The 24,593-nt window shown below is 46.4% G+C and overlaps 1 protein-coding gene across 1 annotated transcript in view; it reads left to right on the plus strand.

The window, feature by feature from the left end:
• Positions 1-24,593, plus strand: part of GSAP (gamma-secretase activating protein) — a 646,974-nt gene that overhangs the window by 81,231 nt on the left and 541,150 nt on the right. Inside the window, exon 3 of the mRNA XM_069229679.1 lies at positions 9,492-9,548. Within this exon, the coding sequence (XP_069085780.1) occupies positions 9,492-9,548 (57 nt within the window). The remainder of the gene's footprint in view (positions 1-9,491; positions 9,549-24,593) is intronic.

Genomic DNA, 24,593 nt, shown 5'->3' on the forward strand with positions numbered 1-24,593 from the left:
CTGTGGCTCCGTACCAGACTGGCTGCCCTGGTGGGCGGTGCACTCCAGTGACCATGTACGACTTGCACCACCGGGCCCGGTGATGTAGTGGCTGAGGTGCTAGCTCTGGGCCTATGACATGGACGGGGTGGGGGAGTTGAGGGAAAGAGGTTAAGTTTGGACAGGAAAAAGTTTTGGGGAGCAGTGGGACGGGTAGGTGTAGTGGGTATGGGAGTGGAGGAAGAGGTTGTGGTTGTAGGAGGTGTAAGTGGGGTGGCTTTGGGTGCAGGTGCCTGGGCTGTAGGCTGTCGTGAGGTGGATGGCTGTTGGGTGGGTGGCTGCCTGCGTTTGTGTATCTTGGGAGGGGGCGTCACAGACACACTGGGAGAGGACACAGGGGACGTGTAAATGGCAGTGGGGGTGGTGAGTGCACGTGTGCGGGGTGTTCTGGTGTGTGTGTGCTGCTGAGGGACATAGTGGCTGAAGATGCTGTGCATGCAGGTGTGAGTGGAGACAAGACTGGCAGGGAGGAGGGAGACGTGGAGGAGGGGGACACAGTGGAGGCAGTGGATGTTGGTATGTCTGTATGTGGATGTTGCTTGTGTGACTGCCTGTGGGATGTGTGGTGCTTATGTCTCCGTGAGCTGCCCTTGGGTGTTGAGGTGTGTGCAGCCTGGTCTGATGGTGTGCTTGGGATAGGCAGAGGTACAGGGGATTGGGTCTGGGTGTAGGAAGTTGGAGGGGGGAGGCTAGACACAGGGACAATGGCTGCCATCAGTGCTGAGGCCAGAGTCTGAAAGGCTTGCTGAAGGGCCGCCTGACCAGAATGAATGCCCTCCAGGTATGCATTACTTTGGTGCACTTCCCTTTCTACACCCTTGATGGCATTCAAAATGGTAGACTGCCCAACAGTGAGCGACCTGAGGAGGTCAATGACCTCCTCACTGAGGGCAGCAGGGGTGACTGGGGCAGGGCCTGAGGTGCCTGGGGCGAAGGAGATGCCCACCTTCCTGGGTGAGCGGGCACGGGGCAAACGCTGAGGGGCTGCTGGGAGGGCGGTGCTGGTGCGGGGGGTGGCGGCTGTACCTGTTGTTGCAGGGGCAGAGATGTTGCCGCCACCGCAAGGGAGCTCCCATCAGAGGACAAGTCCGATCCACTAATGTCCGCTCGTGTCCCCGCCGTGGAGCTCCCCTCGACCTCCGTCACACTGCCGATTTCAGAGTCAGTAGTGTGGCCCTCCATGGCCATGTGGGATGCAGCTCCCTTGTGCTCCGGTGCCACTGCTCCTCCGCCTGATGATGCTAATGCACACATGAACAGGAATACCACAAAAAAGGGGGGGGGGGGGGGAACAGAAGAGACATGTTGAGTGCATGCATTCCCGCTACAGTTGGCGGACAGCACAGACACAGAAGCCCCCTGCACTACGCCGCGCACTTGGGGTCCACTTTGCAATCCCTGGGACATGGCCTACAAGGCTATGGACGACATCTGCACACATAGGTGACACAGGGCCATGAATAGCTGTACTTGGCACCCTACAGAGGTGGGGAGCGGGGCACAGGGCCGTGCCTTACGGAGGGTCCTAGCCTACGGAACTCGCCCTGGCCTAGGGATACCCACAGCCCTCCTCCCCCACCCAGACACCTCCACAGCGCGCAAAGTTAGCAGAATGTGAATGCACTCACCCCCTTGTGTCTGCTGTGATGCCCTCACACGCCCATCCAACTCTGGGTAGGCCACCGCCAGGATCCGGAACATCAGGGGGGTCAAGTTCCGACAGGCACCCCTCCCACGTTGGGAGGCCATCCCCAGCGGAGCCTCCGCCGTCTTCCTGCTCCAGCGGCGAATGTCCTCCCATCTCTTCCGACAGTGGGTGCCCCGTCTGTGGTGGACCCCCAGGGTCCGGACATCCTTGGCGATGGCACGCCATATATCCGTCTTCTGGTGGGCGCTGACCTATATGAAATGTACAGGGGGAGAAGAAAAGTAATTACCTTCTGCACCATCCATGTGAGTGGCCCCCCATCCCTACCCTTGCCATGTGGCACATGCACTCACCGTCGTTTCAAGCATGCCTCAATCTTTTCCCCCTTCCCCTCCCATCTTTCATCCACCCCACTCAACACAGGCATAGCCCATACAGCATGCTCCCAGTGTATTTACCTGTTTGTCTGGAGGACCATAGAGTAGCGCATACTGGGGGAGGACCCCATCCACAAGCTTCTCCAACTCCTCCGATGTGAAGGCAGGGGCCGTTTCCCCAGTCGCATGAGCCATTGTCCCTTCCAGACCGAGGTCACAGCAGCACTTGCAGTGTAGGTCCTCTCCTGTCGAAGATCAGGTATTGAGTGAATTAACAGAGAGAAAATGGCGGTCACGTCCGCGGCGGTGCGTACCGCGACCGCCGGCGCTCATCGTCATTGGCTCCTGAGACCCATAGGGTCCAATGTTAACCAATGCAGCATTGCGCCGCGGTCTTCGACCGCTTACCGCTACGGTGTGCAACGCCAGCGCAGTTACCTCACATCCCATTGTCACACTTTACAGGTCAGGCAGCAGCCATTTCAGGGGCCCACATGCCTTACTTTTTGTACTGTGTCACACATACCTAGGCCTTGCATCCACACTCATACAAGCCATTCGATGGGTTAAGATCCGTGTTTTTTTAAAGCTGGGGTTACGTACCTCTGGGATGTTTGACTCTGTGCTCGCTGTTGTCCTTCATAGGCACCGTCCGCTGGGACATGTGAGGAGATGGCGGCATCCTCCGGTGTACAGACCGCTGGTGGACCTGTCGACAATGGAGGAGAGACATCTCATCCTGACATACAGGCTTGACCGTGCCATTATTCTGGAACTGTGTGCCCAGCTGGAGCCAGACTTGATGTCACCTATCCGCCATCCCACAGGAATCCCCCCTCAAGTGCAGGTGCTGTCAGTACTCCATTTCCTGGCAAGTGGGTCATTTCAAACAACAGTGGCCATAGCATCAAGGATGTCCCAGCCTATGTTTTCCAACGTGTTGTCCAGAGTGTTGTCTGCCCTGCTGAAACACATGCGGAACTACATCGTTTTCCCTGAGGTGGAGGATTTGGCTACAGTGAAAGGTGACTTCTATGCCCTTGGACATATCCCCAACATCATAGGTGCCATTGATGGGACCCATGTGGCTTTGGTCCCCCCCCCTCCCCCCCCCCCCCCCCACAGGAGTGAACAGATGTACAGAAACCGGAAGAATTATCATTCCATGAATGTCCAGATGGTATGTTTGGCAGACCATTACATCTGCCATGTGAATGCCATGTTCCCTGGCTCAGTGCATGACGCCTACATCCTGCGGAATAGCAGCATCCCTTATGTGATGGGTCAGCTCCAGAGGCACTGTGTGTGGCTAATTGGTGACTCTGGTTACCCCAACCTGTCATGGCTATTGACCCCAGTGAGGAATCCCAGGACTAGGGCAGAGGAACGCTACAATGAGGCCCATGGGCGAACTGGGAGGGTGATCGAGCAGACCTTCGGCCTCCTGAAGGCCAGGTTCAGGTGCCTCCATATGACAGGTGGATCCCTATTCTACTCACCAAAGAAGGTGTGCCAGATCATCGTGGCCTGCTGTATGCTTCACAACCTGGCTTTGCATCGCCAGGTGCCTTTTCTGCAGGAGGATGGTCCAGATGGTGGTGTTGTAGCAGCTGTGGAGAGTGAAGAGGAGGAAGACGAAGAAGACGACATAGACAACAGGAACACGGTGATACTGCAATATTTCCAATGAACAGAGGTAAGGATACAAACCGGCCTACTACATGTACTTAAACACTACTACCTCTGTACTGTCTGTCCTTTTCACCCAGTGTATGGTAACTGAGTTGTCACTTTCCCTTACGATTTCAGAGATCTGGGTCCCACAGTGTGACATCTGCTTTGTTTCCCCATGGACTACAGCTGTGTGACATTGGTATGTTGGCATCACAATGTAAATAAGCATTTTGGCACTGTAATTACAGATAAATATATTCACATTCACATTCACAGACAGACTCCTGATTGTTTTGTGCAATAACTGTGTTTATTAAGGTGCTAATTATTGGAGGGGGGTTGTAAATTGGTCAGGGGTGATGGTGGAGGAATGTCCATGGCAGAGTCCAGTCTATTAGTCTCACAGGTGCATTGTCCAAATGGGTCTGGGAAGTGGAGCTGGGGCAGTTTAAGGATGGACAGGGTGACAAAGTGGGACAGTGGGATGACTATCAGGCTGGTATCCTTTCTTGGCGAGGGTCTTGGCATCTTACACTGTCCTCTTCCTGGATCTCTGGGACCGCTTGCGGGGTGGTTCTCCTTCTGCAGGTGGTGGGGTGCTGGTGGCCTGTTGGTCCTGTGGCGGTGCCTCCGGTCCACTAGCGCCGGCGGAGGTGGTGTACAGTTCTTGGTCCATGCTAGTGTCGGGGGCCCTTTGTGGTGCCACAGTGTCCCTCAAAGTGGTCACTACAAGATTCAGCACCCCTACGATGGTGCCCAGGGCGGAGCTGATGGTTCTGAGTTCCTCCCTGAAGCCCAAATACTGTTCCTCCTGCATGCGCTGGGTCTCCTGAAACTTGGCCAGTACCGTAGCCATTGTCTCCTGGGAGTGGTGGTATGCTCCCATGCTGGAGGAGAGGGCCTCGTGGAGAGTGGGTTCCCTGGGCCTGTCCCCACCCTGTCGCACAGCAGCCCTCCCAGTTCCCCTGTTTCCCTGGGCCTCTGTCCCCTGGACCTTGTGCTCACTGCCACTGCCCCCAGGTCCCTGTTGTTGTTGGGGTGGTGGGTTAACCTGGGCGCCCTGTAGTGGTGAACACACTGCTGCTTGACGTGTCCTGGAGACAGAGGTGTGGGCCCGCTGGGTGGGTGCTGTGCTGGTGTTTCCAGAGGGGGGTAGGTCTGCAGTGGCCTGTGGCTGTGTGAGGGGAACCGACTGTCCCGAGGTCCCTTATGGGCCGGGCTGGTCATCTACATCCAGGTCGACAGAGCTGCAGTCATCACTGTGGGCATCTTCTGGGGGGGTGGACATTTATGGACCCTCCTGTGCTGTGACGTTGCGTAGGGGTCCTGCAGGGGTATAAAAGCATGATTATTCCATCTGTGTGTGGAATGGTGTGCAATGGGTGGGTGCCCGTGTCCCCCAGTGCTTGCATTCCTGTGTGGGGGGCTTTTGTGTCGGTGGTTTGGGGGGGGTATGGGTATGTGCAGTGGGCATGCTTTGGTGATGGGTGTCCATGCTTTGTGGTCGCATGCAGGGTTTGGTGTTGGGATGGGTGGGTTGTGATGGTGGGACATTTGCTGAGGGTGGGGGTATGTGTTGGCATGCAGGTGGGGGGGGATGAAGTAGTGAAGATGTGACTTACCAGAGTCCATTCCTCCAGATACTCCGCTGAGGCCCTCAGGATGCAGGATCGCCAAGACCTGCTCCTCCCATGTCGTAAATTCTGGGGGAGGAGGTGGGGGTCCGCCGCCAGTCTTCTGCACTGCAATCCGGTGTCTGGATACCACGGAACGCACCTTCCCCCGTAGGTCGTTCCACCTCTTCCTGATGTCATCCCGATTTCTTGGGTGCTGTCCCACTGCGTTGACCCTGTCGACTATTCTGCTCCATAGCTCCATCTTCCTTGCAATGGACATCTGCTGCACCTGTGCTCCGAATAGCTGTGGCTCTACCCGGATGATTTCCTCCACCATGACCCTGAGTTCCTCCTCCGAAAACCTGGGGTGTCTTTGCGGTGCCATGGGGTGGTGTAGGTGATGTGTGGGGTGGAATGTGTGGTGATAAGTGTGGTTGTGTGAAGTGCGTGGTATTTGTGTGGGTGATGGTAATATGTGCGTCTGGGTGCTCGATTCTTCTATATGGTGTCTCTCTCTCTGTGCGTCGTCCCAATTTTTTTGTGGTGGGGGTTTGTGGGTGATGTGGGTGTGTGTTTTATATTGTATTGGGTGTGTGGGAGTGGAGTTTGTATGTGTATCAGGTGTGTGTATTTGGATTTGTCCAATGTGGCTGTGTTTTGTAGGAGTGTGTGTATTTTGAGCACGGCGGTGTGTACCGGCAATGGGATACCGCGGTTGAAAGACCGCCGCGTGGATTGTGTGTCGTGATAGTGTGGGCGTATTTCTGTTGGCGTGACGGTGTCGGTTTGGTTATCGCCAGCTTATCGCTGGCCTTTGGTGTGGCGGACTTCTGTGGGTGTCTGTATTTTGGCGGTTTCCGAGTTGTGGGTCATACCGCCAATGTTGTAATGACCCCCTAAGTCCGAACGTAGAAAGTTGACCGGGACCTCCCAGCCAGCGTATCCGAGGAGGGCTCCAAGGACGTAGGATCAAGATCCAGGTTTACCCCGGTCGAAGGATTTTCACCTCAAAGTTCGAAGGCAAAAATCTCCACCGAGGGCTCCCGCGACGTGTATCCGGAGAAGAGTTCCAGGAGGTCAGATTGGACTGGCAGGTTCGTCTTGCTGAAGAAAATCTTCAGAAAAACGGCTAAGTGCGAAGGTAAACTTTTGACCGAGGCCTCCCGCGGGCTGTAACCGAGCCGGGCTCCATCGCGGTCGGCCTTAAACTTTGACTTTGCCCCGGTCAAGGTGCAACCAGACGACCAGATTGCCGCTTTTTGTTTCTAGGCGCTAGAAAACAATAATTCTTTAAAAATTCATATCTCTGGTTCCCCTTATCCGATTTTATTAGTTTTTGTGTCATTTTAAAGATAAAAATATAATCTATTTTTATAAATTGGTTTTGGATTTTCAAAAGGTTTCCTGTGTTTTATTTAATTACTGTTTTGTGATATTTGAATGCTTTACACTCTGTCTCCTAAGTTAAGCCTTGTCGCTCGTTGCCATGCTACCAAGGATTGAGCTGGGTTTAATTTACTGAGACCTAACTGGACCTAAGTGGAGGTTGATGGCCTATTGCTAAGTGCAGGTTCTTACCTGCCCTTACCAATAACCCATTTTCCAACAGGAGGTTTAGGTTTTAGGGGCAGGGTGGGGGGTTGGGGGTGTTCGGGAGGTTTTAGGTTTTAGGGGTGGGGGTTGGGGTATTTTAGGTTTTAGGGATGGGGTGGGGGTTGCGGTGGTTTTAGGTTTTAGGGGTGGGTTGGGGGGTCGGGTAATTTTAGGGGCGGGGTGGGGGGGGTTAAAGGGGATTTAGGTTTTAGGGGCGGGGTGGGGAGCTCGGGGTAGTTTTACCGGCGGGTGGTTTTAGGGGTGGGGGTTGGGGTAGTTTTAGGTGCAGGGTGGGGGTCAAAGTAATTTTAGGGACGAGGTGGGGGGTTGGGGTAGTTTTAGGGGAGGGAGTGGGGGGGGGGTTCGTGTAATTTTTAGAGGTGGGGGCCAGGGGGGACGCATGCTGGAACCATGCATGCCTATCACTTATGCCTTTACCAGGAATGCCTTTACAATGAAAAATCGCTGTTTAGGCATTCTTGGTAAAGGCATTAGTGGTAACAACGCAGTCGTTATTCTGACCTCGTTGTTCAGGCATGCGTTGTTCCGACATACATTCCATTATACCTGTTGCTTACCATTTGCTTTTTGGTTTGTAACTCACTCTTACTTGCTTTTTATTGCTGGCTTTATTTGTTTTAGGCTGTCTAGCTTGAATTTGTGCCTTTCCTCGCCCAAACCTTATTTACAGTATCTTTCCAACTGCTCCCTTTCTATAAACAGTCCTTCAAATCTTGTTCGTATCTTGTCACATTTGCTGAGCATTCAAAGACAGAGGTCAAATGCCAGGCTCAATCTTCCAAAGGAGCTTGGTGTTAAATTTTTTCTCTGACTTCAAGATGAGAGTATTTATGTGAAAATCATGCTGTCAACTGGGGGTGACTCTGTAGTGTGGTGGAAACCTAGTTTAATACCATCAAAACGAATCAACACACTGTAATGACGTTTTCACACATAATTTGTGTGCTGTATACTTTTATCAGTAAAACTGTATTTCTCAGCAAATATAATGGTCACTTCAATTGAAAATGTGTTGTTTGTAATAGCAGTATGCTACCACACCATGCATACTGCGCTTTACCCCACTGCACTCTAATCTGCACAACTTCACAGCACTGCATTCGAATTTGCACCACTCGCTCTATGCCACTCCACTCTACGTTTCTCAAACACTACCTATCAGTGTCCTGTAGACTTCTGCTCCATTATCGTATTACTGTCCATTCCTTTAATTGAGTTTGATTGTGTTGCTGGCTGTGTGTGTGGGGCATATTTTAACTGCAGAATAAAATATTGTCAGTGGTCATTCTTGAATCTGTTAATTTATTAACACAATAAATGTAATGGATGAACTGTTCCCGTCCACTGCACTACCTTCAGAGTGCAGTGGCTGTGAGCGGTTCATTCACCACACTGCACCAGAAGCATTTTCTCCAGCAAACACTTGGTGTCCCCTTTCCAGTGGTTCCTGTAACCTAGTGTGTCCCAGATTGGGGATCACTGCAGGAGTGCAGGAGTGCGACTCCCTTCATTTTCCTCACCTGCCCAGATACCCACCCACTAGACACTATTAAGGCGTGGATAACTCCCCCACGCCATGGGGAAGTGCATTACCCAACTTCAAAAAGAAAGTCTTTCTGCCCCCTATTGGGATCCAGGAATATAAAAAAATATATAAAAAAAATGTGGTTGGACCAATTGCTCTGGCATCATGCCACTCCCCCATCCAAGATGCCCCAATAGTCTTCATTACCATCCCTTTCCTCCTGGAGCCTAAAGCATCCTTGTCATTGTGGCAAGCAAGAGGAAATATGTGTTCTTTTAGGCATTGTTACAACATAGGGCTGGTTGAGCGGAGCTGAATCATACATTTTCCTGACATAAATCTGTGACGAAAAAGTTTGATGGGTGATCCCCCAAATTTCTACCATCCAGCATTCTTACACTTGTGATTTAAAAAACAAAAACTTGTATTCCAGTTGTGGCTTGGCTGATTTACCTGAGGCAAGAATGGACCAAACAGTAGACCACATTGATTTCAGACGGTCACAATTTCCATCCATTCTTGTTGCAGATGATAGGCCCAGCCATACAAATTGGGTAGCCTCAGAAGCTAATTGGTTTATCTACAGTACTCTTTGTCAGTTGTTCCTGTAGTTCAGATGTGCTAGGTTTAACACTTCTTCATCAATTAAAGGTTTTGAGCAGACAGTTTTATGATTTAGCATTATGTGATTTTAGCTTTTTAAGTAAGTCCAAAAAGGAAAGGTAAAATATTTATCCAAATTGCCAAGTGCTAGGCTGTCACCATGAGGTCATTGAGCTAGTCAAAACAAGTTTCCAGTGGTGTTCTTTGTGCCGACAATTTGTAGACTTTCTGTAATCTGTGCCAGACTTCAGAATCCTAAAAAAGGCCCAGAGTTAGTTAATCATTTAATATGTGAATTTTGTTCAATATCATATTATGATTCCTTTAAGACACCTTTAATGCTCAAAGCTATGAATTGGCAATTTAATCTTTCTGTTCCAATATCTCATTTACAGGGTTATCAAAGATACACCAACATTGGGCTATATGATCCACAAACTAAAGAAAATAAGGTAAGAGCATCAAAGACAGAAGGCATTAGTGTGCACTAACTAGAAGCAAATGATAAAATTGATAAAATGCAAAGTGTGTTATTTTAGCATTACGCCCGCTGCTTAGAGCTACAGTGATTTTTAAAGGTCCTGAACATAAGTTATAGATGTGAGCTGTAGACGAGGGCATATAGCTAGGGAGAGACCTTTACCAAACAGCATAGCCTGAAGCTTAATGGCTAAAAGACTAGAGTGCTGTAAACCGAAAGAAAGAGAAAGAAAAGGGAAGCAGTGGAATCTTGGAGTTGAAGGGTTTTACCAGCCATTGGTGGCCTTCCTCCACTCTGTTGTTGTTAGTGACACTCCCAGCATTCCAGTGTTCTAACACTTTTTCTATCCTAGAGGTGCACATCAGCATTTTGGATATTCAGAGAGGCAATGGTGCTGCTTGTGGATTTTGTGCACATTTTAAATGATCAGAATGCTAATTCTAGTATATACTCAGACTGGCAAAAACGTGGCCTAAAAAACACAATATTGAACCTAATTAGTATTTTTTCCGCATATAATTATTTGTGATTCAAATGTACTTTTTGAATGGGAAATTCTGAACTATTCGCATGTGAAACTAACATGTTTTATTGGTATGGTACCCATTGAAAGAACACTTGACCCAATTATGCCATCATTGCCAAAAGGCACTATTTTATATTACATATTTTTAGTTAATTATTTCTCTTGCAAAGGAATATTTTAGCACTTGCCGTTGAATTTGAGACCAACACATATTTACTGAATCACATTTTTGGGGATTGACAATGGGTTTGTTTTAAGCTGGGGTCCATTTAGATTTCTACCTACAGTAATATCTTTCTGGTACTTTGCATTGAGTTGAATCCGACCTCACCCATCTATCTTGAAAAAACAAAGGTTAAAGGGATATTATAAATGGATGAATATGTCAGTTAAAACTATAGTTTTAAACTAAGAAAAACAGTGAAATTCACCATTTATAGTTATCTCAAGTAACTAACACGCAACCTTGTCATGCACTGCTATTTACCTCACATATTGCATCACTCATTGCCTGTTCTATGAACCATAGATAATATCAATGCAACATCTGAAATTACATCATTGATGACAACACTGTTCATGGGAGGTAGTAGACCTGAAAACACTGTGGTGTTTTTTTTATTTTCCCCTTTAAAGCTTTGAAAGGGTTAGGTTTTTCTTACCTTACAGGAATAAATTGTTGCTTAAATTATGGACAATGGTGAGGGCAGGAGAAATTGGGCAATTCTTTTGTGTGTACCGAATAGTTGTAGATTTATGCATTTGCCACATTATTTGCAAGTTGCATGTAAAATGTTGTTTTCACCCATAACAGTTTAAAATAAAGCTGCCAGAAAACGTATCACACAATATTTTTCACATAATGTAGATAACCTTGCTGCATAATTTGGTCCTCTCTGTCACATAATCCCGGTAATCCTAATTATGGTGAAGATGTAGTTTGGAGGCTATCATGAAGATTATGATGAAGTCAGTATTTCACAAGGAACCACGACAAATGTTCCATGCTAAATAGGGGCGTTTGTACCACTGTATCATGTATTGCAAAAGCATCCAAACATGTAATCTGCATCAAACTTATTTTAGGATAAAAATGTGGTCCTCCGTGTTCATAATCCTGGTAGCTTTAATTGTGGTAAAGCTGTAGTTTGGAGGTGTTACACTTGGCCCTTTTTGCAGGGTCATCCCCAATCTTTTTGCCTCTTTTCTCCTAATTCTTCGGACAAGTTTTTGTTGGCTTTTGGACTCTGGGCACTTTACCACTGCTAATCAGTGCTAAAGTGCATATGATCTCTGTGTAAATTGTATTGTTGATTGGTTTATTCCTGATTGGCATATTTGATTTACTAGTCCCTAGTAAAGTGCACTAGGGGTGCCTAGGGCCTGTAAATCAAATGCTACTAGTGGGCCTGCAGCAATGGTTGTGCCACTCACATTAGTAGCCCTGTAAACATGGCTCAGACCTGCCACTGCAGTGAAGTTGGCTTTTAGATTGTGTGTATGAAAATGCCACTTATAGAAAGTAGGCATTTTCTTGCTTAAACCATTCTGTGACTCTGCCTGTTTGTGGTTTCCCTTTCTGGGTCAGTTTGACAGTTGGGCTGTTTGTGCATTCCCTCTAGACAGTGACCCAAAGGGTGCTGAGCTGTAGCCTGCATATCCTGATGAGCCATGTGGGCTAATGTGGAGGGAGGAGTGGTCACTTACACTTGAAAGGTCTGTGCCTGCCCTCATACAATGCAGTCTCCAACCCCCTCACCCCCCCGGAGTGTGTCTGGGGCCAGGCCTGGGCAAGGCAGGATCTTGTCAACAACAGGGACTTTACTTTGAAATTTGCCTACTTCAAAGGCAGAACTGGGTATAAGTAGTGGGCCCAAAACCCCAGACTTTTGGAATCTTTCTGGAATCAAGAGGAACCTCTACCCAGGGAAAGAGCTGAAGGAGGAGTGCTGTCCCTTTGCTGTGTAGCTTTGCTGGACTGGCCTGCAGTTGCTACTTCTGCCTGAAAAGACTGCAAAGGATGAACTTTGCTGTGTGTCCTGCTTGAGAGAATTCTCCAAGGGCTTGGAGTAGAGCTTGACTCCTGTTGGAAGTCTCAGGGACACCAAAGAATTCAGTTTCCTCAACCTGCAGCACTGGGAGCTGTGTGTTTTGTGCTGTTCAAGTGGAGAAAACACTGCAACGCCGCAAATGAAGCCACTGGCCTACACTGTGACCTGCTGATGCTGCACGGAACTGCACTGCCCTGCTTCACACAGCAATCCTGGTCTCACCGACATCAGATGACTTCACCGAGCCACGCTCGCAGTCTGACCTGTGGACCCTGCACTCCGGCATCACCTGCTCACACCGCAGCCTGGGCATACCCGACGCCGCCGCTCCCGCTGCCACCGGCGCTGCTGCCTGCACCGTGGCCTGTGGACACTGCTAGTGAGGTACACGAAGCACCGTCCCATCCCGCACAACCGCTCCGGTCCACCGACGCCGGCATCATTGACTCCAGTGTAGTCACCAGGCATCCTGCCTGCACTGTGGCCTGTGGACACTGCTTATGAGGGTCACAAAGCACCGTCCCATTCCGCACCAGTAGCGGGGGCCTACCGATGACAGCGCTTCAGCAACGACGATGCCGCTGCCTGCACTGTGACCTGTGGGCATCGTACGTTGCGTTGTCCGCTTTGCACCGCAGCCCCGATGCCTGCCACGCGAACACCCTGGACATCCTCACCCTGGACATCCTCACCCTGGACATCCTCACCCTGGACATCCTCACCCTGGACATCCTCACCCTGGACATCCTCACCCTGGACATCCTCACCCTGGACATCCTCACCCTGGACATCCTCACCCCGGACATCCTCACCCCGCAACGCGTGTGATTTCAAGGGCCCGACGACCCTTGCACCAACATCGCAACGCCGCACTCCAGAGCTCACCACGAGGATCACAACACCCTGCAATTCCAAAGGTACTGTTTGCGGGTCTTTCAGACACCGTAGCTGCCCGCAATGCTGCGGCTGGCCTGAACTGCTGGTTTTGTTGATCACAATGATAGCCCCAGGTGGAGCTAACGACTTCAAGGAACTGTATTTTTTAGTTAATCTTGCAGAATTTATATTTTTATTACTGTATGTTGGATTTTTATTGTATTTGGTCTTGTTTTGTATAGATAAATATTGGCTATTTTTCTGGAACTGGTGTGGTGTCTTTTTGTAGTGTTTTCATTTATCACTGTCCGTTATGTGCAAATGCTTTACATATTGCTTCTGAGATAAGCCTGACTGCTCATGCCAAGCTACCAAGGGGGTGAGCAAGGGTCATCTGAGCGGGGCTATCTTCCTTATTCTGACTAGAGTGAGGGTCCCTACTTGGACAGGGTGCAAACCGACTGCCAACTAAAGACTCAATTTCTAACAGGAGGCTATCATGATGATGAAATCAGCATTTCATAGGGAACCATAACACATTTTCCATATTTCACAGTTCCATGCTAAATAGGGGGTTTCTACCACCGTATTATGTATAGCAAAAGCATCCAAATTGAAAAATTGGAGTATATACTGGGCATTGTAAATGCAGATGCAATGCAATAGATTCCAGTGAACACTGAAAGAAAGTACCACATCAACTCAGCATTTTCTCCCCTTTGCTGCTTGTAGTTAGTATACAGTTCCAAATCATGATTTTAGCACAAGGAAGTATATACCAGATCTTTGCTTCTTCTATTACTGCAGAACATTACTGGTATGGCCAAAAGTGTTTTGGCCTTGGAAGTCCCAGTATTTTCTCACTCGATTAGTCTGTAGTCGAGTCCAGTTTTAGTCCTATTATTTGTCTCCGCTTTCAAGCATGGTTATGTATGTTTTAGTTTCATTCTCTCAAGTTAAAGGCCAGATGGAGAAATTGTAAGGCAGCAATGCTTCAAACTTGACATTGTCAGCAAAGCATTTAGGTCAGAAGTTAGGTTAATACTATGTTGGGACAATCTTCATAATATTTTTCACCGAGTTATTCTTGACATAGCACTTCTGTGTGTGAGGTCAATTTGTAGCTTTTACTCTCTACATTATGTTTCCAAATTCTTTTGTGACATATCAGCAATTCATCAATCAGATTTGTAGGTATGAAAAGAAAATTATCATTGTCTTCTTGTGAGTCTATGTAAAATGTTTGTATGATAAGTCATTAAAGGTAGAGTACTTTGTTGCTAAATAGTCTGCTAGAAATGCTAGTGAAATGTACGCACTTTTCAGTGGAAAGCTTTTCAGATGCAAGTTGAACCCTCAAGGGTCATCCTTCTGTTTTGTGGTTGGATTGTTTTTGATTTTCATTTCATTAGTTAATTTCTCCTAGATTTTGTAGTTGTGCAGCTTCTGCTTAGCAGTCTTGTATGGCCTTCCAAGTAAAAGGCATAAAATGTATTAGCTAATAGCAATAATTCAGATAAAGGAGACCATTTTTTCTTTCCCTTTGTTGGTGTATTGTATAATGTGACCGTAAGGGTTATTTAAAGTCCTACTTAAAGATTAGATAAAATATAGAATAAAATGCTTTTGAATAACCATTTCGTAATCAGATAAAGCTATCATTCACCTTTCAGGGACTTGTTAAGTCCCGCCTGAGACAGCACATGCAAAGTGGATTGTGAAAAATGTTGTGTATTAAGACGCTTCAGTCCCACCCATTTGTTGCCATCAGTTGGCTTTGTCACTCTTATTTCTGCCTTTTGATTGGCCAGTGTGTGCCTGGTTCACTTCCTCTTCTTTCGTTTCCTTCCATGGGGCATGGACCAAGTACTAATTGCTTCATTGTGATTAGTGTCATTCTGCTGCTTCGCCATCATTGAGATACTGTTTTTTATTTTTCTTTGCCCTTCTTCCTGTCATGTTGTTGCTTCTTCCTTGTCTTTGTCGTTGTTGCTTCTTCCTTGTCTTTGTCGTTGTTGCTTCTTCCTTGGCTTTGTCGGTGTTGCTTCTTCCCTCCCTTTGTATGTGTTGCTTCTTCCCTCCCTTTGTATGTGTTGCTTCTTCCCTCCCTGTGATTAGTGTCATTCTGCTGTTTCGCCATCATTGAGATACTGTTTTTTATTTTTCTTTGCCCTTCTTCCCGTCGTGTTGTTGCTTCTTCCTTGTCTTTGTCGTTGTTGCTTCTTCCTTGTCTTTGTCGTTGTTGCTTCTTCCTTGTCTTTGTCGGTGTTGCTTCTTCCTTGGCTTTGTCGGTGTTGCTTCTTCCTTGGCTTTGTCGGTGTTGCTTCTTCCTTTCCTTTGTCGGTGTTGCTTCTTCCCTCCCTTTGTATGTGTTGCTTCTTCTCTCCCTTTGTATGTGTTGCTTCTTCCCTCCCTTTGTATGTGTTGCTTCTTCCCCGCCCACCATCCTTTTTTCTGTTTTGCATCTTTCCTTCGTTATCTTTTTTGCCCCAACTCCTACCTGCCATTTAAAAAAAAAAAAAAAAAAAAAGTTTTGACACGGTCAGTGCTGGTTGCATCATAGCACTTTTTTACCCTTCTCCATGTTGCTTGTTTCCTCCCACCCTCCACCCCTCTCCTCTGCTGCCATCCCACCTGCAAGAAAAATAGTGCCAAAATAATGGCTGGGCTTTTATCTGAATTTTAGTTTCTGATGCATGGCTAAAGTACATCACAGTTGAACCTAATAGTTCCATAGTGATTTTGTTGGCTAGTGATTAATCTGGTAATCCATTTTTTTTTTTTTCTTTTTTCCTCATTTAAATCCTAACAGGTAAAACAGAAGCATGTTTAACAGCTTTCTTTTGTATGTTGTTTATGATTTACAGTCTGATGTTTTTTAATTTTGTTGGATTTGAAGGGATATTTCACTGGCTCTCTCCTCAAAAACAATGATAATGTATCATTGAGCCGTGAATTCCTGTACAAGATGCTTGAGTTTTCACCCAGTTTAAATGCAAAAATGGCTCATTGCTAAAAAAAATAATAATAATGCATGCAGCTTAACACTGGATCTATTTGTGTGGAAAGAAAATCCCACAGTTCTCATACAGTATCCTGTCTGTGGCCCTTTCTGTTGGCAGGTGTGGAGCTCAGTCACTTCACTGATGATCAGCCTGAAGCTAAACTGGTGCCAAAAATATGACACGTGTTAGCAAGAGCTCCCAGCTATTTTGTTTTAGAAGACACATGCCCTACTGTGGAACAGCCATTGGAATTTCTTTTTTTTCACAATTGCCCCTTTGTTGTTAATGTGCAACATATTTTAGTGAGCTTTGATAATTACCATCTTTTGACTTAAACTGCTGATGTTTGTGACATTCATTAAGTTATTTTGTACATCATTACACTGCATCTTAGTTGTCCAATATTAGATTTTCATGGGAAAGTGAACCATAAGAAGTTTGCAATACACTCCTGGATTTCAGACATCACACACTTTCTCTTGGGTGTGTTATGAGAGACAAATTGTTTGCAGCAAATTGAGAAATCTGAAATTCTTCCATGTACAGAGTGAGATAATCATCCAGCCCTCCTGTGCACTTTACATTCTGGTACTTGAAGTTTTCCCCTCCTAACTCTAGACTACAATTACCAAAATCACAGGCACCAAAATATAATGAAAAAACAAGACTGGATTATTCTTATGTTATGTCCTTTCACAAGAAAAGACCAAACTTTATACTTAGCTACTCATTTCTGTCCTAGTCAAATAAGACATTTAGATCTCTCAAATTCCATAGTTCATGCTGAGGAGATCACAAGCCTAGAAAAAGATGCAGGCGGGAGCATCATAGGCCTTTTTTCTCTTTAGCCATGCTGCCCATTGTACCCAAGGCTCTACTGCATCGCTAAAACCATTTACAAAGCCAATATTTCCCAAAGGCGAGACCTATTGAATTTACCAATGCTTTAAAAAAAAAAAAATTGTTATGGTTATTGTAATTTCCAGTGTGGCCAAATGAGCCCTTTATTGCATTGCTTTGCGGTTAACTGTTAACAGGCAAATGTTCTAATTATTGTTGTGTTGGGTCCTGAGTGGGATATTAAGTTAGGGTGTATTTTTCTAAGTATGGCTATATGTATTAGTTCCTGTGGTCCTTGGAATATTGGTACGGTTTCTCCCATGGCATTTGCTGTCTACTTGTTTACCCTACTGCATGTGCTTACCTTCCTTACGAAGTCACTTCCTTTGACTATTCAGTCATAAAATGTGTTCTGGAATTCCCTTCTTCGAAACCCCGCACCTCCACCCAAACGTACACCGCATGTTTACATGACAGCGAATCGATGATGGTCTTATGCTATCAAATACTTACATAAATCAAGCTTTTTCCTAGATGCTTTAAGAAAATTTGGTGTACATTGCTTAGCCACCTCCGCCCCACCCCAGTGTGTTCAAAGTCTGCCTCACCACAGTTAATGTATTTATTATTATATTTTTTTTTTTTATACTGGCTTGCATTTTGCTGTGGTCCCGGTTTGTTGTCACTGTGCAGATGATTTGATTGCAAGCCATGAAATATGAACTAGTCACATGACTAGACTGAATAAACGACTCCTTGATTAATTTTTGTATTGTGGTCATGCAGACACTCCGCAAATAAAGAATGAAGTTACTCGAACCGATAAACTTATTGAAGAGCAAATATTTCCACTACATCGTATCGGTCGCAGTTTCCTTGGGTCGTACAAGTTTGCTTGGTGGCAACCCTTGTTGAATGTTGTCTTGATGGCCTTCATCTACATGGATGCACTCTATGCTAAACACATAATTCAATAGCAAGTTGCTGCTGTGTATAATGTTGTCTACAGTGAAGCAGTGATGTCTGTTGATGAGTTGTAAGGACACCCTTCTCAGCACTTTGGTGGCAGCTGCATCATGCCTTTTCTTCAGTTTTCATTGGTTGATTTTTTATTCCCCCCCGCACCTCATTGCGAACATGTCTTTAAATGCTGCTGAAAGTGCTTCTTGAGTTTTAAAGATTATAGCAACCAGGCTTTTCTGGGACCATCTAGAATGTACACCCATGAGCCACAGACGATGACCTATGTTTCTGTCTGGGATGTGGGAGAACTGACATTTGGTGTCAGGTGGGCTTTTATGGTCAGTTGGTTCCTCTTCTAGAGGTACAATAAAAAACAAAGGGTCTTCATGTGAAAACATGAATTATTTATATATGTGGTCAGTTTGAACAAGTGGTGTGTGTACTGCATTAAGTGTTGATGCGTGGTGTGGATGGTGCTCACTCCAAGGGCGTGATTAATTGGAAGTTTCCCTCCATGTTATATTAAGGATATGACATACCCCATGTTTCCACTAGTAGAGCCATTCATCCCATCCGGCCGTGCTATAGTAGAGGTTTTATTGGCCCTAATGCATTCAAGAAAAAAATACCCACCAATCTCTGCTTGGGTTGTAAAACGCAGTCATATTTGATGCACACCTGGTTTCCCCACTCATATCTGCCCTGGTGCTACACATGCTCAGCTAGTGATAGTTACCCCTTGTCTGTTTATGTCTAGTGAACTTATAGTCCTCCCTAGCACTAGGCTCTGCTGGAGGACAAAAGGTTGAGTAATACAGGTGTTCAATGGTTTTAGCAGTTCTGCCTACCGGCATGAGCTATCCCTGACCTGGAATGCCTGACCAGCCTAGAGCTTATGCCCTTTATGGCTGTTTCAAAGTGCAGGGAATCCACTGTTATCTGCTGCATAGCTCTTGGAATTTATGCTAACAGTTATACATGAATATATATGTTAACAGTTGGTGCCTAGTGCCACCCTCCTTTGTTCACCTACAAAATGATGCCCTTATTTAGTTTATAGTTGCTGTAGTTTTTAAACACTCCACTCTGTTTGGTTGGCCCTTTGCTTCTCACCAGGGCACGGTATGTAACGTACTAAGGGGCATGCTGGCCCCCTTGAACCAGTAAGTTATCGCTGCCTGGTCTTCTGGGGGAGCTTTAGCGCATTACCCCCAGAAGGGTGTCTAATATGGAAGGGCATTGCAAGTTGCACTTTCTTTTCAAGGTTGTGAAGAAGCATGTGACTCTGGTGAAATCTTGTTCACTGTGATCTGGCTGAAAGAACAGGTATCTGTAATGCCCAATAGACTGAAGTCTGCATGCAAACATGATTCACTCAGGAGCAAGCAGCACAGCTAACCAGAAAGCAAGACCTCTGGTTTACACAAATATAATGGACTGACTGATTACATTCTTTGGAGGTGACTGTTGTAAGTCTGCAATTTTCCGACCCACTCTGTCTACCTGTTTACGATCTCAGAAGGGCACAGACTTTTCCTTTCACAGTACGCCTTGCAGTATTAGCGATTGTGGTAGAGAGAGAGAGAAGAAAAAAAAAAAAAAAAAAAGACCCCCCCCCCCCCCCCAACTAGGTAAGCTTTCATTGTGACATTGCCTATCCATATAATGTCACAAGGAAAACCCTATATGCCCACAGAGACTAGGGTCAATATCACCTATGTCTAGTATGAGTTCTTTATTTGTAATTATCATACTCTATTAAAAAAAAGTATTAGCAGTAGTGCCTGAAACAGCACTTCACCATATGTGCTGGTACACCACTGCCCAGGATACTGCATCTTGGACTGAAACAATTAGGCCAGGAAGGCATTCAAAAAGAGGAAGTATTAAGAGGCAAAAACCTCTTCTACTGCTAAGATCTGTCATTCAGGCCATCATTTACAAGATACTTATAGATTTTCAAACTAGAATCACTTTCAATTAGCCTAATATGTTTACAAAGCCTAAAGTGGGCTCAATCACAGAACATCTTGCAGAGGAGCTGTGAATGCCATAGGTCTTTGTAGATGTTATGTCAAAGTCCTTAAGTATAGGAAGAAGAACTCCAGGGAAAAAATGGGCCTTGGAAATAAGTTTATAATATGGACTATTCCTTCAAGTTGTAATTTAGACCTATTTTCAAGTCTTCAAGGAAATTAGTCAGTCAGCGTTTAAGTGCAACTGCTTACCCATGAGGGTATTAAGGCGCTGAGGGTGTGGTGGGGGTGGAGCGTGGAGCGTCCATCAGTGCGGTGGTCCTCAAATATCCATGTCTTCAAATAGCCATGTCTTCAGCTTTTTCGTGAAGTTGAGGAGGGGTGTAGTCTGTCTGAGGTGGGGTGGTTGGGCGTACCACACTGTGGTGGCAAGGTAGGAGAATAAAAAATGTTCTAGCTTACGCGTCAAGAATTTTCAATTCTATTAAGGACACGGAGGCGAGGATTATGCTTCTCTTTCTTTACTGATCAGAAAAACAGCAGCCAAAGAGTTAACAACATTTAAACTACAAATCCCATCAACCCTAGTAGTCCATAGTGTCCAATCCCAGGGCATCCCCAACTATAAGAGTCTCTATGACTACAGCTCCTCCTCTTTCTTTGCGATAGACGAACATACATCAATCCTTCAACTTGCCACTGAACATGTCGGCGAACTCAAACACAACAGGAAACTTCGAAATCCCATCCTGAAATTTCAATCACCTTTGGAAACGGAACCTAAATAAAAAGAAACACGTCATAATATCTTTGACAAAATTATTATTATTATTATTATTTTTTTTTTTTTTTTTAATAGGGGTGGGAAAAAACACGAATTTGAATGTATTTCATCAGTACGAATTTATACTATAATAATTAAACATCAAACAATCACCATTGATAATTAAACCTGGGTGGGATAATCCTCGCCTCCGTGTCCTTAATAGAATTGAAAATTCTTGACGCGTAAGCTAGAATTTTTTTTATTCTATGTCAGGACCGGAGGCTTCGGATTATGCTAGTTTAAAGTTGATCCACCACATTAGATGCAATATCTACAATGGGCTTATGATAGAATACCTTAAATGTACTATCTGAAGACCAATCCGCCGCTGCCATGATATCCTCCAATCTGGAACCCACTCCAAAGGATTTGGAAGCCATAGCTCCCCTTATGGAGTGAGCTCCAAACACCGAGGTATCAATACCAGCCTCCCCCAAAAGCCATTTGACCCACCTAGCCAAAGTTGCTGACGAGACCGGGCCAAAGGGCTTCCGAAGGGAAATTAATAATTGACCTCCTGCATCTCTTCGAGATTCACGGGTAGAATTCTCATAGGTTTTGAGACATTGAATCACACACAGTTTTTGGTTATGAGGAAAAGCAGGGTATGAAATACACCTTGATGCAGTTTTTGTTCTTCTAGAAATAGAGAAGGATACTCCCGTAGGAGTAAATACTCTACCTGTCAAATCCAAGGCTTTCACATCAGAAACGCGTCTGCATGAAATAAGGCACAAAAGAACCGTCAATTTTGCCGCTAATTGTTTAAGTGATAAATCTTCATTGCAAAGCCACGACCTAATAAAACGAAGGACGATATCTACGTCCCACAAGACTGTGTAGCGTGGTTGAGGCGGTTTCACCATTCGAATACCTCGGAGAATTTTGGAAATTAAAGGATGTTCCCCCACAGGCTTACCATCCACATGGGGATGACCTGCTGAAATTGCAGATCTGAAATTATTAACCGTTCTGTAGGCCAGACCCTGTGTAGCTAATTCTGAGAGGAAATTAGCTATCATGGGAATCTGGGTCCCCACGGGATCAATATCCCGTTCACTGCACCAACCCATCCATCGTTTCCAGGCTGACTCATATCGTTTATGGGTGGAGGGGGCCCAGGATTGAGATAAAAAGAACAAAGAGTCTCTTGAAACTCCTGGCACTTGCCATTGTCTCCTGAAAGTCTCCAAGCCATGAGGTGTAGTTGGTTCTGAACGACTAGGGGGTGAGGAGACCCCGACGGGTCCAGAAGAAGAGACGGGAATAACGGCAGATGTATAGGGGAGGCACATGATAGTGCCATCGCCACAGGAAACCACACTTGGGCCTTCCAGAGCGGTGTCACTAACACTATTTCCGCTATTTGTCTCCTTATTTGAGCAAGGACCCTCTGAATCATAGAGAAGGGGGGAAAAGCATAGTGAATGCTGTGAGACCAATCTTGGAGAAAGGCGTCTGTTCCCATTGCTACTGGATCCGGTCTCCAGCTGAAGAAGTTCGGGAGATGGGAGTTGAGTCGAGAGGCAAACAGGTCTGTTACAAAGGGACCCCATCTCTCTGCCAGTTTCTGAAACAATGAGTGATGGAGCATCCAATCGCTGTTGTCTTTCAAAAAACGTGAATTCCAGTCCGCCACCACATTGGTTCGACCCGGAATGTATTCTGCTATCACATGTATCTGATTCTGGAGGCAGTAATGCCAAAAGTCCTTGGCAATCTCCGCTAGCATATGAGATCTGGTGCCTCCCAGGCGGTTGATATATCTCACCGCTGACACATTGTCCATCCGCAAGAGGATGCAACATCTGGCTCTGTCTGGCGAGAGAGAACGAATTGCAAATGCTCCCGCTAGTAACTCTAAGCAATTGATGTGGAGACTCAACTCCTCTGGGGACCAGCGGCCCCCGTCTCTATTGATCCACAACGAGCTCCCCAGCCCCATCGACTGGCATCTGATTCTATGATCATTTCCGGAGAGGATGCAAAGATGGCCCTGCCATTCCAAGCTTCCATGTGTTGAAGCCACCAAACAATCTCCTTCTTGGCTTCTATTGATAGCGGAATCTGGTCTGTGTAAGAGAAACCCTTGCGCAGGTGTAATATCTTCAAGCGCTGAAGAGCTCTGTAGTGTAACGGGCCCGGAAAGATCGCCTGAATGGAGGAAGCCAGAAGCCCCACCAGTCGGGCTAGAATCCGTAATGATATAGTCGGAGAGGCAAGGGCTTTCCGTAACTCTTTCTTGATTGAGGTTCGCTTCGACAAGGGTAGTCGGAGTTGAGCTTGAATAGAATCTACTTGGAAACCTAAGAATTCTATATTTTGAGAGGGAACCGTGACTGATTTCTCGCTGTTGATCAAGAAGCCCAGATCTTGCAGCAGTTGAATTGCCCAGGAGAGGTGTAGAGAGACTAATTCTCTGGATTGTGCCATGATCAAAATATCGTCTAGATAGATGATGAGGCGAACACCTCTTTCTCGGAGGAATTGGGCCACCGGGCGGAGGAGCTTCGTGAAGCACCACGGGGCTGAGGATAGGCCAAAAGGGAGCACTTTGAACTCGTACCAAAGGTGTCTCCACTGAAACTGAAGGAATCGTCGATGCGGGGAAAAAATGGGGACTGACAGGTAGGCGTCTTTGAGATCTAGACGTACTAACCAGTCTTTTTCTTGAAGAAGATCTCTCAACATATGGATACCTTCCATCTTGAAATGATGATAGACTATCCAATGATTGAAATCCTTCAGATTTAGTACCAATCGAAACCCTCCTCCTTTTTTCTGAACCAGAAAAATGGTACTGATAAAACCGTTTGGGTGAGGACTCGTGGATATAATTGCCTGTTTGTGCAGGAGACTTTTGATTTCTGCGTCTATGAAATTGCTCTCTGCAAGGGAAAAAGAGAGAGGGAGAGGGGGACATCCCTGTCGGGGGGGATTCGTAAAACTCTAGCCTGTAACCCTTGACCGTCTGAAGAACCCACGGGTCGTGGGAAATGCGACTCCATGCTGAAGTATGTCTCTTTAGTCTCCCCCCAAGAATCACCTCTGAAAATTGAATAATTCTCACCTGCGTTGGAGGAATCTTGAGCTCTATCTGAACCTCGGTTCCTGAAGCCACGACCACGACCTCTGCGGCCTCTGGAGGGGTAGAAGCCCGTAGGCTGGTAGTATCCCTGACCTCTGGGAGCATAACCTGCAGAGGTCTGTTGGAAACCACGGCCTGGCGCTCGACCTCTATAGCGCCCGGCCCTGGTAAAAAGGCCACCTGTGAACATTCGTTTCATGGAGGATTGGGCCTTGTCCAGGGCTGTAAAGGTGGAGACGTACTTGCCCAAGTCTTTCACAAATTTCTCTCCAAATAGAAGACCATTAGCTAGGGGGCCTGGTTCCGTGGGTGCCAACTCAGCTAATTTTGGATCTATCCGCATGAGGAATGATTTTCTGCGTTCGGATGACATGGCACAATTTGCGTTGCCCAAAAGGCAGATGGCTCTTTGGGCCCATTCTAGAACAGTTTGTGGGTCTGAGATCGAGTTGTCTTCCTTTGCCTGAACGGCTAAATCTAAAATCTTAGTAATGGGACCAGACAAATCTAGCAATTTGTCTTGGCATCCTTTCCAGGCACGATCCAGACCTTTTTCAGGGTCTTTAGAAAATTTCTTTAGAAAGGTAGCCACATTGGGATCGAGTTCTGGGGTGTCTGCCACTTTGCCCACCAGCGAGGGGCGGGGGCATTCCGATTTAAGAATGCTACGAACCTCCTTATCAAAACCCTTGCGAAGTCTTTCTTGGACATACTGGGCTACTTCATTGCAAGGGATCCATTCCGTTGACCTGGGATGAATGATGTTGTCTGGGTCGAAAAACAAATTTCCCTGAAGAGAAACTTCTTCACTGGAGTAATGTTTCGATTTTCGTTTGCGTTTGCCTGAAGGTTTAGGCTCCGAGCC

The sequence above is a fragment of the Pleurodeles waltl genome, chromosome 4_1 (assembly GCF_031143425.1).
Source record: "Pleurodeles waltl isolate 20211129_DDA chromosome 4_1, aPleWal1.hap1.20221129, whole genome shotgun sequence".
NCBI classification, from domain to species: Eukaryota; Metazoa; Chordata; class Amphibia; order Caudata; family Salamandridae; genus Pleurodeles; species Pleurodeles waltl.